The 14,002-nt window shown below is 60.3% G+C and overlaps 1 protein-coding gene across 7 annotated transcripts in view; it reads left to right on the top strand.

The window, feature by feature from the left end:
* The window catches only part of Sppl2b (signal peptide peptidase like 2B), an 11,914-nt gene extending 1,474 nt beyond the window's left edge, over nt 1-10,440 (top strand). Inside the window, exons 2-15 of one of the 7 annotated variants that reach the window (XM_010634875.1) lie at nt 2,907-3,026; nt 4,109-4,291; nt 4,636-4,725; nt 4,874-5,013; nt 5,309-5,448; nt 5,529-5,625; nt 6,268-6,384; nt 7,086-7,167; nt 7,273-7,347; nt 7,420-7,482; nt 7,584-7,683; nt 8,054-8,131; nt 8,740-8,900; nt 9,586-10,440. In XM_010634875.1, the coding sequence (XP_010633177.1) occupies nt 2,907-3,026; nt 4,109-4,291; nt 4,636-4,725; nt 4,874-5,013; nt 5,309-5,448; nt 5,529-5,625; nt 6,268-6,384; nt 7,086-7,167; nt 7,273-7,347; nt 7,420-7,482; nt 7,584-7,683; nt 8,054-8,131; nt 8,740-8,900; nt 9,586-10,281 (2,142 nt within the window). In that variant the 3' untranslated portion in view covers nt 10,282-10,440. Of the gene's footprint in view, nt 1-2,906; nt 3,027-4,108; nt 4,292-4,635; nt 4,726-4,873; nt 5,014-5,305; nt 5,449-5,528; nt 5,626-6,267; nt 6,385-7,085; nt 7,168-7,272; nt 7,348-7,419; nt 7,483-7,583; nt 7,684-8,053; nt 8,132-8,739; nt 8,965-9,585 lie in introns of those variants that run through there. The other 6 variants (XM_010634874.1, XM_010634879.2, XM_010634878.3 and 3 more) reach the window with 6 other exon arrangements.
* The last annotated feature ends 3,562 nt before the right edge of the window (nt 10,441-14,002 follow it).

Here is a 14,002-nt window from a genome sequence, read left to right as displayed (position 1 = left end):
GTTTCCCTGGGGTTTTTTTTTTTTTTTTTTTTTTTTTGTACCGGCTATTGAACTCAAGACCTTGGGCTTGCAAGGCAGGTGTGGTGCCATTGAGCTAAATCCCTAGCCCCCTGGGAAGGTTTTATTTATTTATTTACTTATTTTGGTACTGGAGATCAAACTCGGGATCTTGTGCTTTGAGGCAGGCGGCAGCACCACTGAGCTAAATCCCTAGCCCTCTCTGGGAAGGTTTTAAAAGTAATGACATGGGTGTTCTGAAATGAATAGGAGTTTGACTTGTGGGCACGAGAGGGTAAGGGTGTTGTGGGCAGCAGGAACAGGGTCAGAGGCGTGAGCTGGTGCTTTATTTGGGGAAAGTGGGGAATTGGCTGAGACTGGTGTGGAGAGTGGTTGAATGCTTGCAGGAAAAGGACCTCCCACCACGTGCGAACGGAGGCCAGGGCTTCTCCCTCACCCACAGTGTGAGGCACAGGGTCCAGGGAGCAGCTCTGGGCAGGGGTAAAGGGCGGAGTAGGGCTGTGGCCTGGGCTGAACCAGTCAGCCAGGTGGCAAAAGGCTCTGGATGTTGGGCTCTTTGAACTTTGTCCTAGGCAGGGAGAGTTTGCGTTTTATCCAGAGTGGAGCAAGGAAGCCTCTTCCGGGTCTTCCTGCTCTTCCTGGGGGTGGGGGAGGGTTCTGGAGAGGGGTAGGTGCCCAAGAATGGGACCAGCTATCCTCTAGGCAGGGGGCTGCTTGGTGACAGTCTTAGAACACTCCCATGTGGGAGCCCTGGGCAGGAGATCTGGCTTCTGCAGCTGTATCCACCTCCCCTGTCACCAAGGGATGGATGTGGGATGAGTTTGTCAGTGGCAGCTGCTAGTCAGCTGATCATGACAGTGTGGGCATCCCTGGTGTGCCCAGCCCTGTTCTGGGCAGGCAGTCTGGTCCTCTGCTGGAACTGGGGATCCCTTGGAGGGAGAGTGCTCCTCGTGATGATTTTGAGACCCCACCGACAGAGTTGCACACTGTTGTGGTGCTTCTGAGGCTCAGTTCCCCACAAGTGTCCCATCGGCTTTGTGATTGTGAAGCCCCAGAGGTGGCTTTATCATCCTCAGGCACTTGCACTGGGTGGTCCTCCCCTCCTGGGCTCCTGGTCCTGTGCCAGGCACCTCTGGAGCCAGGTCCTCTGAAGACCTCCCTGTTTCTAAGCACAGCAGGGACAGAACCCATCAAAGGGAGCAGGCGCTTCCCTGGCGGCTGGCAAAAGCTTGGGCTTATTATTTATTTTTAATGGAAAACCAGTTTTGCAGATTATGAGGATGGAATATCCATTGAATGTGCTTTTGTGCTTTTAAGTGATCTTTTAAAAGAGAAGTGGTTCTATCTATTTCTGTTTCACACAAAAGACATTTCAGTGACAGCCCCAACCGTGGGACAGGCTGGGCTGTGTCTTTAGAAGACCAGACAGCTGGTGGTCTTGGCTCTTGGCCCTGTGGTCTCTGTTGCTGCCACTCCCCTCTGCTGGTGGATGGAAGACCATGGACCTTTTGCACAGGAGTAGAGTAGATTGCATTCCAATAAAACTTTATTAACAGACACAGGAGGTGGGTAGGGTTTGTACTGTGGATTCCAGCCCCTGTATGGCCCATACCTTGACCCCCACCAGGTGCCAGGGCCCCGGACCTCAGGTGCATTCATCTGAAGGGCACAGGGCTGTCTAGCACCAGTAGCCACATAGAGGGATGCCCTTGGGCAGGCAGGGCAGTGGGGGCACTTGCAGGATGGGGAGGAGGTGACATTGGGAGCGGTGCTTGGGCTGAGCCAGAACCCGGAACTGCTTGTTTGTGTGCAGGTCCTCAGGGAACACCAGGAGTGTCCTGAGGAACACACTGCCCTATGGGAGGAGAGAACAGGAGGAGGCCCAGGGTACAGATAGGTCCTCTGCCCCGAGAAGGACAAGGCGGGGGCCAGGGTGTGTGGGACCCTTGTCCTCCACAGTTGGGAGGGGCTGGGCTCCCTGGGCCCATGTGAGGCAGAGAGTACTCTCGTCGGGGTGGTGGGGCAGCCAGGCCGAGCTTGGCCAGGTCCAGGCAGGAGGCAGGGGAGCAGGTAGCTGTGTTGTGTGTGAGGTTGTGTCCTCATGTTGGCAGGAGGGGAGCCTGTGGTCTCAGGCTGGGGTCTCCCTGTCCTGGGGTCCAGCCCCTGCCCTGGTGTGAACGCATGCCCTTGCTGTGTCAAGGTCCCGCACAGAACCCCTCCATCTCCCAGGTTCCTGCTAGGATCTGGGCCAGCTGTCCCTGGCTGGGCAGTGCCTGGTAGGGATGTGTGAAGGGGCAGAAGCCCAGTGGCCCTGGGGCCCCTGCTGTGGCCAGCTGGTTCTGTCCCCTGTTGCTGCAAGGCCTCAGACCCCCTGGAGCATAGGTGTAGCTCCAGCCACCTCACTGTGCCTGGTGCCCTTGGCCTCTTTGGTCCGTCCACTTCCTGCCCCTCTTCCTTGGGAATTGATGGAGTGCTGGACAGGGACCCCTCTGATCTGTGCCCTCCTGGGCTGGTCGAACGACCATCTGTAACCCTACCTGTGGTCAGATGTGCTGGGTATGGGAACCTCATCTGACCCTCACACTTCTCCCCGCGCAGTGACTGCCAGGACCTGGAACAGAACTTCATATACCTCCCTCCCCCAAAAGAGTCCTTTTCCTGGGGCGCTGGGTTTCTGCCTGTCCCTGCTGACCCAGGACACAGCCATGGTCCCGGCCCCAGTCTCTCTGGGAGGGCAGGCTTGTCCCTGCCACCCTCTTCCCTGTGTCCTCAGCTGTAAGATGTGTCCAGGAGAGGACCATGTCCCAGGCACCTCGTGAACATAGTCGCTTGCCCTAAGTCGTCCTGTGCCCTGGGGAGTCCATCTGACTGCCCTGTCCCTGCTGCAGGTGGCCTGTGAGTATGGCATGGTGCACGTGGTATCTGAGACTGGAGTCCCCAGAGGCAAGGACTACTGCATCCTGTACAACCCGCAGTGGGCCCACCTGCCACATGACCTGGGCAAGGCGGTGAGTCTCCCTAGGTGCCCTGGCCTGCGAGAGGGCTGGGGTCATGTGAGGGCCCCATGCCAGGCCTCAGGTTCCTTGGCCAAGAACTAAAGCTGCCCGGAGGGCGTGGGCGCTGGAGAGGCCTGTGGGAGTGCAGGCCAGGCCTGCTGCTCTGTACCACCATCCGTGTCCCCAGGCAGTGACAGCAGAGCGCGGGGCCTGGATGCGCGGAGGTGCACACCCTGCTATCCCCTGCAGTTTCTTCCCTCGGGGTACAGCCCCCACTCTTCACCATGCCTGTCTGACCCTGATGTTTGTAACAGACCCAGGAAGGTCCTGTTGTCCAAACGATCATCACCTCTGTCCCTTCCTGTCTGAAGTGTGAGTGTGCGGTGCAAGTTGAACGCTCAAGTCTGTGCGCTGTTGCGTGTGCGCACGCAGGTGTCCCTGCCTCCACGCCCGGTGCTGGGCCGTGAGGTCTGAGAGCAGGGACCTTTCCAGCCTCATGTGCTACCTGGTACATGGTGGGGACGTATTCAGTCCTGTGTCATGGATCGAGAGGTTAGGAGGATGGGCTGAGTGCTGGCTGGGGCTTCGTGAGGCCGGGCTGTTGTGAACCCCCAGAGGAGAGCCAGACTCTCCTGAGGCCACACACCACTGGCAGCATCTCCCCGACTTGGGCCCAAGGTAGGAGGTGGCCACGTTTCTCCATGGGTGCACAGTGGGTGGCAGCGGGCTTCCCAGGCTTCTCGGGGGCACTGCAGGCTGTGAGGCTGGCGTGGGGGCTGTGCTCGGGGCAGTGGCCCTGGACCCCAGCCTGGCCCTGTCCCATGGGGACGCTGGACCTAGGGCTTCACCTCCCAGCCGCTGGGACTCTGTGCAGGAGAAACCCTGGCAGACGGGGATACATGCATGACCCCACGGTCCACTCGCAGGGTCCTCAGGGATGACCCCTTCCACCCTGTCATAGTGGGCTGAGCTCTCACACAGCCCACGAGGCCTCAGGATGAGCTCTTGGCCTGAGCCTGGTGCTGGAGGGTTGGCAGCATCCTTTCTGGTGACTCGGGCGTGGGAACCTCTGTAACACCCCCCCCATCCCCCAGTCTCTCCTGCAGCTCGGTGACTGGTCATCCTCCCTGCTCTGCTCCCCCAGCGACCTCCCTGCTAGTGGCTTCAGCAACCAGATCCCGCTGGTGGCCCGAGGGAACTGCACCTTCTATGAGAAAGTGCGATTGGCACAGGGCAGCGGGGCCCGTGGGCTGCTTGTGGTCAGCAAGGAGAAGCTGGTACGGCTGGTGGCGCCAAGTGTGGGCGTGAGAGGTGGCATAGATGAGGGGTCTGGTTTTTACTGTAGATCACCTTACTTGTGGCCTTGGGACCTACTGCAGTCCACTAGGCCCTCAGGTGGGCCTCCGGGTAACTTCTAGACCCCAAATCAGCCTGGCACAGGGCTGTCTGACCCCCCACTTGAGGCCTGGTGCCTGGCAGTGGCCATTAGCCTGGCCTGGGCTCAGTGGCCTGGGGTCTGGAGGGGCCAGGACCTGTGGGCCTCACCTGCCCCTATCTTGTGCAGACTCTGCTCCCTGGGGTTGGGGGGTGATGCCCTGCACCTCCTCCTTTCGGGCCCCAGGTTCCCCCAGGAGGAAACAAGACACAGTATGAGGAAATCGGTATTCCTGTGGCCCTGCTCAGCTACAAGGACATGCTGGACATCTTCCGGGTAGGTGTCCGCCTGCCCCGGGCTCTGAGGAGGGTGGTGGCCCCGGGCTGGGCCTGCAGGTCGTTCCGCCCGACAGTCAGCTGGTCAGGTTGGGGCACAGGGGGTGTGGAGGGCGAGGTTCCCTGCTCAGCCGTGCGTTCTCTGGCAGAGCTTCGGCCACAAGGTACGGGTGGCGCTGTATGCGCCCAGCGAGCCGGTGCTGGACTACAATATGGTCATCATCTTCATCATGGCGGTGGGCACGGTTGCCCTCGGGGGCTACTGGGCTGGGAGCCGGGATGTGAAGAAGTGAGCACAGGGCCGTGTGCGTGCACCGCTGGGTGGAGGGGTGGGGGGCGCCTCACCCGGGGGAGCACTGGAGGTGCCCACTGGACTGTCACTGCAGTGGGGTGTGGTGGGCGGGGTCCCTTCCCGGCGACGTGGGGCTCCCGGCCCAGTCTTGGCGCCCCCATCGGTGCAGTGGTTCCAGGGGTGGGAGAGTGCAGGTGCTGCCCACTGTGCTGCCCATAGTGACTGCCCAGGAGCTGCCCACAGTGGGAGGGGTTCCCCTGAGTGCCTGGTGAGCCCGGTGTCCTCCAAGAAGGTACATGAAGCACAAACGTGACGACGGGCCCGAGAAGCAGGAGGACGAGGCAGTGGACGTGACGCCCGTCATGATCTGCGTGTTCGTGGTCATGTGCTGCTCCATGCTGGTGCTGCTCTACTACTTCTATGACCACCTTGGTGTGCCCCGTGGAGGCTGGCGGGTGGTCGGGGTGGGGGGCGGGCTGGGGGGCGCCTCACTTCCCCCCTTCCCTTTGCAGTCTACGTGATCATTGGGATCTTCTGCCTGGCCTCTTCCACCGGCCTCTACAGCTGCCTGGCGCCCTGTGTGCGCTGCCTGCCCTGCTGTGGGTGCAGGTGAGCCTGGCCCCTGTGCACCCGGAGGTGCCAGTCCCAACCCCCGGCCCCAGCCTGTCTGGCACAGTTCAGGGAATACAGCAGGTGCTCACTCAGTGCTGGCCCAGAGCAGAGCGGAGAAGGGGCACTGTCCTCGGAAGCTGCTTACCTTTGTGCCCAGCCTGCCTCCCTCTCCTGCATCATGTCCAACAGCCACCTGGGGGGTGCAGGGCCCAAGGGCCCCCTCCTCCAGCTATCCCAGGGGTCTCGGGGGCCATGGGTCGCTGCGGGAGCTGCAGACCCACCTTGCTCAGAGTGCCCGAGAGTCCCCAGCCCAGCTGATGTGTTCTTGGGGATAGCTGAGGGGCTGAAGCAAGGCCAGATGGGGTTCAGAGGACCCTCAGGGAGACCCTTGTAGCTGTTGTGCTTGGGTGAGGGCAGGCCTGGTGCAGCAGGGCTCCTGTGGGTGCACCGCAGTACCAGCTGTCCTGCCTGCCCTGGCTCTTTGTCCTCAGGAGGGGACATGAGCTTGACAGGGCTCTGGGGTATTGGGTCCCGTGTGGAGGGCTCTCTAGGGAGCCATCGGGTGTGGGTGTAGGCACAGGGTCGGGGGGGTGGTTGTGGGCCATTGGATCCCAGGTGCTGATGGGCGGTCCCCACCAGGGTCCCCGACAACAGCCTGCCCTACTTCCACAAGCGCCCCCAGGCCCGCATGCTGCTTCTGGGGCTCTTCTGCGTGGCCGTCAGTGTGGTGTGGGGTATCTTCCGCAACGAGGACCAGTGAGTGCTGCTGTCCCCTGGGTCTCCTCCCCTGTCCTCAGATGCCCTGGCAGCACCGTCTGCCTTTGCTGAGACCTCCCGCCTGCAGCTGCTTCAGCTTCTGTCCCGAGCCTACACCGCTCATCTGGGCGTCCCGCCGGACCTGTGTCCGGTTTCACCTCAGGCTGGCTTGGTGCCCCCTAAGCCCTGATTGGAATCTGGACGGAGATGCCGTGAACCTTTCTAACCTCAATATCCACGGTCTCCACAGGGCCCCCAGGCAGGGGAGACACTGGCCTGGTGCCACCACTGTCCCCCCACTGTGCCCACTGTGGGCCCTGTTCATACACTGCGGGCCGTGGTCCCCCCTTCTTACACCTGCCAGCGTGGGGATGGCAGTATTTCTGCCGCCTGTCCCCACCCAGCCGCAAAGCTGTTGCTGACGCCATCTGGCGCTTCCCCGGGTGTCTCGCGTGGCTGCCGAGTGCTCTTGGCTCTGGTGCAATTTGGAGTCCTGACAGATTTAACTGGCAGAAGGAAGACAAGAAAATATTTTGAGTCCTTTGTACACAAAGACTCTCACAGCAAGGCCCACCCGGGCCAGGCCAGGCTCCAGCCAGGGCGAGGTGCACTTACCCTGTGTCCATGAAGAGGGTGGCCTCTGTGTGCCCATGGCCAGGGCCAGGCACAGTGTCCCAGGTCACCAAGGCCTTGCTTTCCAGGTGGGCCTGGGTCCTGCAGGACGCGCTGGGCATTGCCTTCTGCCTGTACATGCTGAAGACCATCCGCCTCCCGACCTTCAAGGTGAGGTGCAGCCAGGAGGGGGCACTGCAGGCCCCCCATTGCCAGACCTGTGTGGAGCTGCTCAGACCCGGTCCTGGGTGGCCCCTCACGCGCGGCTCCCCGCAGGCCTGCACACTGCTGCTGCTGGTTCTCTTCATCTACGACGTCTTCTTCGTCTTCATCACACCCTTCCTGACCAAGGTAGGTGCCCAGCGCTCTTCCTTGCACTGTCCTCTGCCCCACTCCCACCCTGACGTGGCCCTTTCTATGCAGAGCGGGAATAGCATCATGGTGGAGGTGGCTACCGGGCCCTCAGACTCAGCCACCCACGAGAAGGTGCGTCGTCTCAGCTGTGTAGCTTCGGCCCAGGTTCTGATGGGGCTCCCCAGGCCAGGCAGGGGTACAGGCCTGGAGAGTCCTCCCCTGCTGTCTTCCAGCTGCCCATGGTCCTGAAGGTGCCCAGGCTGAACTCCTCGCCCCTGGCCCTGTGTGACCGGCCTTTTTCCCTGCTGGGCTTTGGAGACATCTTGGTGCCAGGTGCCGAGGCGGGGTGGGGGTGTTGGGGGATGTGGAGGTGATGGACCAGGGCCGAGGCTGTCTCTGGCGGGGGGAAGCATGGAGGTTCTAGGCTCGGGGGGGCCCCAGGGGTATCCCCTGCTCAGAGCAGTCTTGGCCCCATCTGTGTTGTGGTCATGCTGCCTGGTGGTCTGTGCCCCCTGGTGCACAGGGTGGAGGTCTGCCCAGTCCCCTCACCTCCAGGGTCCCGCGCGGTACCCCCCAAGCAGGCCATGCTGGGCTAAGGGTTGCGGGTCGCCCCAGCCCTGTGCTGAGCTGGTGTGCGAGTGACATTAGCAGCCTGTCAGGAGAGGTGGCCTCAGCCTGCAGTGAAGCTGCGGTCCCCTTGCAGGGCTGCTGGTGGCCTACTGTCACAGGTTCGACGTGCAGGTGCAGTCCTCCAGGGTCTACTTTGTGGCCAGCACCATCGGTGGGTACTGCGCATGCCGGGAAGCTGCCCCACCCCGGCTCCTACAGTTGGCCGGTTTTCTTTCTTTTCTCCTTTGTTTTCTTGTCTTTCCCGCCTACCTTCCCTATTTATTGCCGGAGCCAAACATATGTATCACCATTTTCTGTTGAGCCTGGATCGTCTCTCAGTATTTTCCAGCTTAGCATGGTGGCACATACCTGTCACCCTGGAAGGCTGAGGCAGGACGGTTGCAAGTTCAAGCCTAACCTGAGCAATGTAGTGATAGTGAGACCTTGTCTCAAAGTGTAAAAGAAGATTTTAAAAGGGCTGAGTATGTAGCTTGATGTGAAGGACTTGGGTCCCATCCCCAGTACCACAGAAGCAAAACAAAACCCAGGTCAGCGTGATTGTCCCCCAGCTGGATGTTGTGGATGAGGGGTGTTCCAGACAGGGCCGCCCGGACCCATCACCCATATGCGGTGTGTCGCGCCCCTCTGCCCTTGATTCCCACGCCCGCTCTGCTGCTCGTGCTTCTGCCCTGTGCATGGTGTCCCTGCGGGTGCGGGTGGGGGCACCTGGCCAGCACTGGCCAAACTGACACTGCTGCCCCTCTCCCCTCGTCCCTCCAGCCTATGGCATTGGCCTCCTGGTGACGTTTGTGGCGCTGGCGCTCATGCAGCGCGGCCAGCCTGCGCTCCTCTACCTGGTGCCCTGCACACTGGTGACCTCGTGCGCAGTGGCCCTGTGGCGCCGGGAGCTGGGCGCCTTCTGGACAGGCAGTGGCTTTGTGGTGAATACCAGTTTCTATGACTGTCTGCGGGAGTAGTAGCCTAATGGGCCTTAACTGGGTCACAGTTGAGTAAGACCTCCTCACGTTCCCACTAAGCCCACCCTGTCCCTGCTTTAGAGGGGTTTTGCTCAGGGGGTTGTGGTCGTGTGGTGCCCCCGGGGGTGAGCCATGGGTACCCAGGCTGGGCGTGGCCCCAGGCCCACACTTCCTTTGCCAGCATTGCTCCTGAAAGGAAGTGACAGCCTCTGTCATGGATACCCGCCTTCTCTATCCCTGCCACAGGGACCCAGCGCAGGGCTGCTACAGCCGTGCAGGAGGGAGGTGTCTTTGTTCTTACCCCTGTCCCCGGGGTGGTGCCTCACTAGGGCACTGCTGGGCCAGTTTGGGGGGTTACAGTAAGAGCCAGCCCGCTGTCCAGGATGGGCCACGCTCGGATGGGCAGGCCGTCCCGGCCCCGTGTCTATCCTGGTGCTCACAGGCTTCTCCTAGAGCCAAGGGCACAGCGGTGACTGCGCCACAGGAGTGAGTGGGTTGCTGGTGGGTTCATGGTCCCTTTTCCAGGCCTCCTGCTGGCCCTGAGCTACCTCCAGGGTCGCCCTCACCCTGCCTGTGGCCCTGTGCGTAGCAGTTTCTGCCACCCCAGCCAAGGGTCTGCCCCAAGTGCTTGTCCCCATGTCACCCACAGCCTCTTTCCTGCAGAAAGACCTACCTCAGTCACCGTGGGCCCCGGCTGATAGCCCCCAGCCTCCGAGGGACCCGGATGGCCCCTGCCCTCAGCAACCTCCAGGTGAAGAGCAGGCCAAGGCCCCCCTGTCCACTGAGCAGCCCCCAGAACCATCTACGTCGGAGGAGGAAGGGGCTGCCGCACCTGCCCAGGAGCCCAAGAGCCCGGCCCCCCACCCCTCAGAGCGTGTGGGCCAGGACCCAGCCTTGTCCAGCCCCACCGCCCAGCCCGGGATCTCGGCCTAGGGAGGGGACAACCAAGACCTCACGGCCCCGCACGGCCGTCGCCACCACACCACAACGCTGGGGCCGCTGGCGCCTGCGGGAGACACAGGACAGCCATCCCCACCAGCCAGGCCCGCGCCGGCCCCCAACATGGTGCTCGGTCCTCAGCGGGGCTCCGTGGGCCTCCTGCCCTCGCCTGGCTACGCCCAGCCTCTCCAGCCCTGCTCTGTGCGCTTGGCCGCCTCAGCCCCTCCAGCTCCACAGTCTTCCATCAGGTCTTCTTCCTGGTCGCTTGTGCCATCTGCTTGCGGCCGAGGCCCCTGCATCTGGTGCTTCACCTGCCGCTGCTTCCCTTCGGGGTTGTCCTCCCTGCGGGGCACAGCTCCAGGCGGCAGAGGGACAGAGTGCTGAGCAGCTACCACTGTCTGCGTGAGGTGGGCCGGGGCGGAGGGCGCCCCAAGCCTGGGACAGGTGGAGCGAGGCCATCAGAGCTCGGGAACCCGACCACAGTGGAGACTGTGGCCCTGCCGAGTCGAGTCCAGTGAAGGCCCCTTGCACCTCCCTCTTTTAATAAAGGGTCGCTGCTCTCTGAGTCTGGTGGTGTCACCGTGCGACTCGGGGACTACTGCCCCACAGGGCGGGGTGGGCACAAGGGAGGCCACACAGGACCGAGGCAACCATCAGGGGTCGCCCAGCTCTCTGTCCAAGGGCTTCTGGACTGAGGGAGAATGATCCTCCCGAACCAGCGTTCTGTCCTCTACCTCACCCGTGGGTTTGTCCAGGCCCCAGGACAGAGCTGCCTGTGGCATGGCCACCTCCTCGGTGTGGCTGGTCCCTACACGATGCTGCATGTTGCCCCCAAATCCCAGGCAGTGGAGCCTGGCATCCTATACAGGTGTGGGGCCCCTGTCCACAGCCTCCAGAACGGCTCAGAAAAGTAGAGATGGCGCCTTCCACACTGGGCCCAGACAGAAGCCCAGGTAGCTGGGCTCCGCTCTGCACCGAGGGTGTCGAGAGCGGACCTCGTAGCACCACAGCCCTGCAGCCGCTCCAGCCCGAAGGTTCCAGAGAGCCTCCAGTGGAAGCGATGCAGGAGGGAAACACAGGACCTTTCCCCTAACGTGTTCTGTTTCTTGGAAAGAACTGGAGACCTGGGGACAAGAGCAGTGGGCCCTTCCTGTGGATTCCAGGGACAGGACCCAAACGGCCGGTGCCCTGCTTCTGCCGTCAGATTGCGCCTTAACTGTAGCCATTTTGTACATGGGTGTGAGGGGCGTTGGGGCGGAGGGAATGTCCTGGGGTCTTCCTTTGTATGTTTTGCCTTGCTCCTGTTGGATCTGAAGATTAAACATAGCTTTTGATATTTACCAGCTGGCTTTTCCTCCCTGGATGTGTGTGCAGTGGGAGGTGGAGGCTGTCCCTGCCCTGCTCCGGTGCAGGCAGAGACCACAGTGGTGTGGCACGGTGGGCTCTCATCTCTGCCAGTGCCAGGGCGACAGTACCACGCAGGGTCCTGGTTGAGATGCCAGACCCAAAGGAAACCTAGCAGCTCATTCTCTTCCCAGTGTCCCGGGATCAGGTCCAGTGGTCACACCGTGGGCCATGTGGTTGTCACAACTGCTGTGCTGTTGTTAGGAGCATCACAAGCCAGATTGATGTAATAGCACACGTCTGCCACCCTAGCACTCTGGGAAGCTGAGGCAGGAGGATGCAGGTTTCACCTCAGCCTGGGCAATTTAGCAAGACCCTGTCTCAAAAAATAAACTGCAGGTGTGGATCAGTGCCAAAGCCTCAGGTTCCATCCCCAAAATAACAAAAAGAAAAAGTCACAGAGCTGAAAGTAGAATTTCATAGTATTTTCACATGTCACAAGAAAGTCTTTTTGACTGTTTAAGAAAATTAAAAATGTCAAGCTGGGGGCAGTGGCGCACATCTGGGAGGCTGAGGTAGGAAGACAGGTTTGAGCCCAGTCTGGGCAATTTAGCAAGACTGTCTCAAGAGCAAGCAAGTTGGGTGTGGTGGCACACACCTGTAGTCCCAGCACTCAGGAGGCTGAGGCAGGAAGATCACAGCCAGTTCAAGGCCAGCCTGAACTGCATAGAAAGATCCTGTCTCAAAAAAACAACAGAAAAAGCCCCCCCATGTTTTTTTTTAATTGAATTTATTGGTACTTTTTAAGTATACGGTACAGTTACATTCATCATTGGGATCTTGCACCTTTACATGACAGATCTTGGTTCTCATTTTTTCCCCTTACCCCTGCCCTCTCTTCACGCCCTCAACACTCCTGTTTTTTGTTTTTTTGAGGCAGGGTATCCCTTTGTGTCTGATCCTAAACTCACTGTGTAGCCCAGGCTGGCCCTGAACTCTCAGCAATCCTCCTGCCTCAGCCTATCAAGTGCTGGGACTGCAGGCAGGCACCACCAGCCTGGCTCCCAAAGGCCTTTCTTCCCATCAGCCATGCAAAGGCAGAAGAAAGCTTGGGTTTGGCCCTTGATCGCCTCCCTGACCAGTAGGAACTGGACTGTTAGGGAGCAGGCTTTGTGTGTGGGGACAGCAGGGCTCAGCACGTCCCGGGCTCCTGTGCACTGGGACCTCTCATGGTCACTGGGTTTCCCAGGTGCTCCTGCATGCTGAGGAAAGGGGGTCTCCAATCTGCCGCAGAGACCTGAGAGGAGGGGCACCCGCAGGTGCTCAGCCCATCGCCTGCTACTCGGTAGTCACATCTCCCTTCTGGAGGAAGAGCCCCACCCACGTGACACCAGAAACCACCCCCACCGGGGCTGAGGACCCCACACTGCAAACCACAGGGACCCATGGCAGATGCGGGCTATGAAAGCCAGTGTATCTTCTCAGCTTGGCTTAGCAAGCCATCCATGATGGCCAAGAATGATGCCCTGCTATCGGTGGCCTTGATCTGGAGGTTGCACAGAAAGAAAGTTGGGTGACCTGTTCTAAATGTCCCTCCCTGTACTGCATGAAAAGGTTATCTTGTCAAGCGGTGAGCACAGGCTGACCCCAGGCGCCGGGTCTCAGGAAAACAGCCCTGGCTCACACATGTCCACCCCTGATCGCCAGTGGTCTTGGTAAGTCCCTCAGCTCATCCCGCTGTCCTCTGGAGGGTGGGGCTGACCACGTGGCCACCTTGGGGCACAGCGTGAGATGCCACAACATCCAGGGCTGTGAGGTGCTGCTGACTGACACGGGCCTTCCTGGTGCCTTCATCCTTTTCTGGCCTCCAGACCAGACAGGTGGGTGCTGGGGTCCTTGGGGTTCACCTGCCCTGTGACCCTGCACCACAGCTGATGAGGGCAGGGCCTTCCCAGAGGGAGACTGGGCAGGGGTGGGCTGGCAGAGAGGGAAGGAGGGGACAGCTCTGAGACAGCTGTTTTAGTTAAAAAGTGAAGCAATGTGTCAATGATAGAAATTTTCTTTCAAACAGCTGACCAGAGCTTAACTATTTTTCATACATCACCCATCCGTCCACAGACTCACCATCCACCTATCCATCCACACATCCACCCACTATTCATCCGTCCAGCACCTGTCCACCGCCAGGCTCTGTTGAGCACCTGCTGGATGTCAGATGCCCCACTAGGGACTGGGGAGAGGTACATCAGCCCGGCGAGGAAGCACAGGACCCAGGATTGCAAGCTCAACTACAAAGTGAATTCAAGGCCGGCATGACCTACACAGTGACACAGTGACACTCTACCTTGAACTCACTAGGTAGCCTAGGCTGGCCTCAAACTTGAAGCAATCCTCCTGCCTCAGCCTCCAGAGTGCTGATATGACAGGCGTGAGCCACCGCACAGAGTTTATAGTCTCAATTTTTTTGAGGGGGTACCTAGGATCGAACTCGGGGCTTATGTGCTTGCAAGGCAGGCGGCGGCACCCCTGAGCTAAATCCCGAGCCCTATAGTCTCAATTTTTGTGCGAAGATGTTCTAAAAACGAAACGCTTGGTTACAAAAATAAGGTAGTTATTCACACACAGACCTTGCCCAACTCTGTCTGGGGAGTCGGTCCTTGGGGTCCAAAATCACCTGCCCAGGTGGGCTCACCTACCCTTGCCTGGAGCGCGCGCCACCGCCACTCGCAGCAGCCGAGGGGGTGACGTTTACGGGGGCGGGGCTGAGCTGGGGCCAGGTGGGC

The sequence above is a fragment of the Fukomys damarensis genome, unplaced genomic scaffold (genome assembly GCF_012274545.1).
Source record: "Fukomys damarensis isolate Sample0158 unplaced genomic scaffold, DMR_v1.0_HiC HiC_scaffold_37, whole genome shotgun sequence".
NCBI lineage: Eukaryota > Metazoa > Chordata > Mammalia > Rodentia > Bathyergidae > Fukomys > Fukomys damarensis.
The sequence above is the reverse complement of the archived record's forward strand: the minus strand, read 5'-3'. Positions and strand labels throughout refer to the sequence as shown.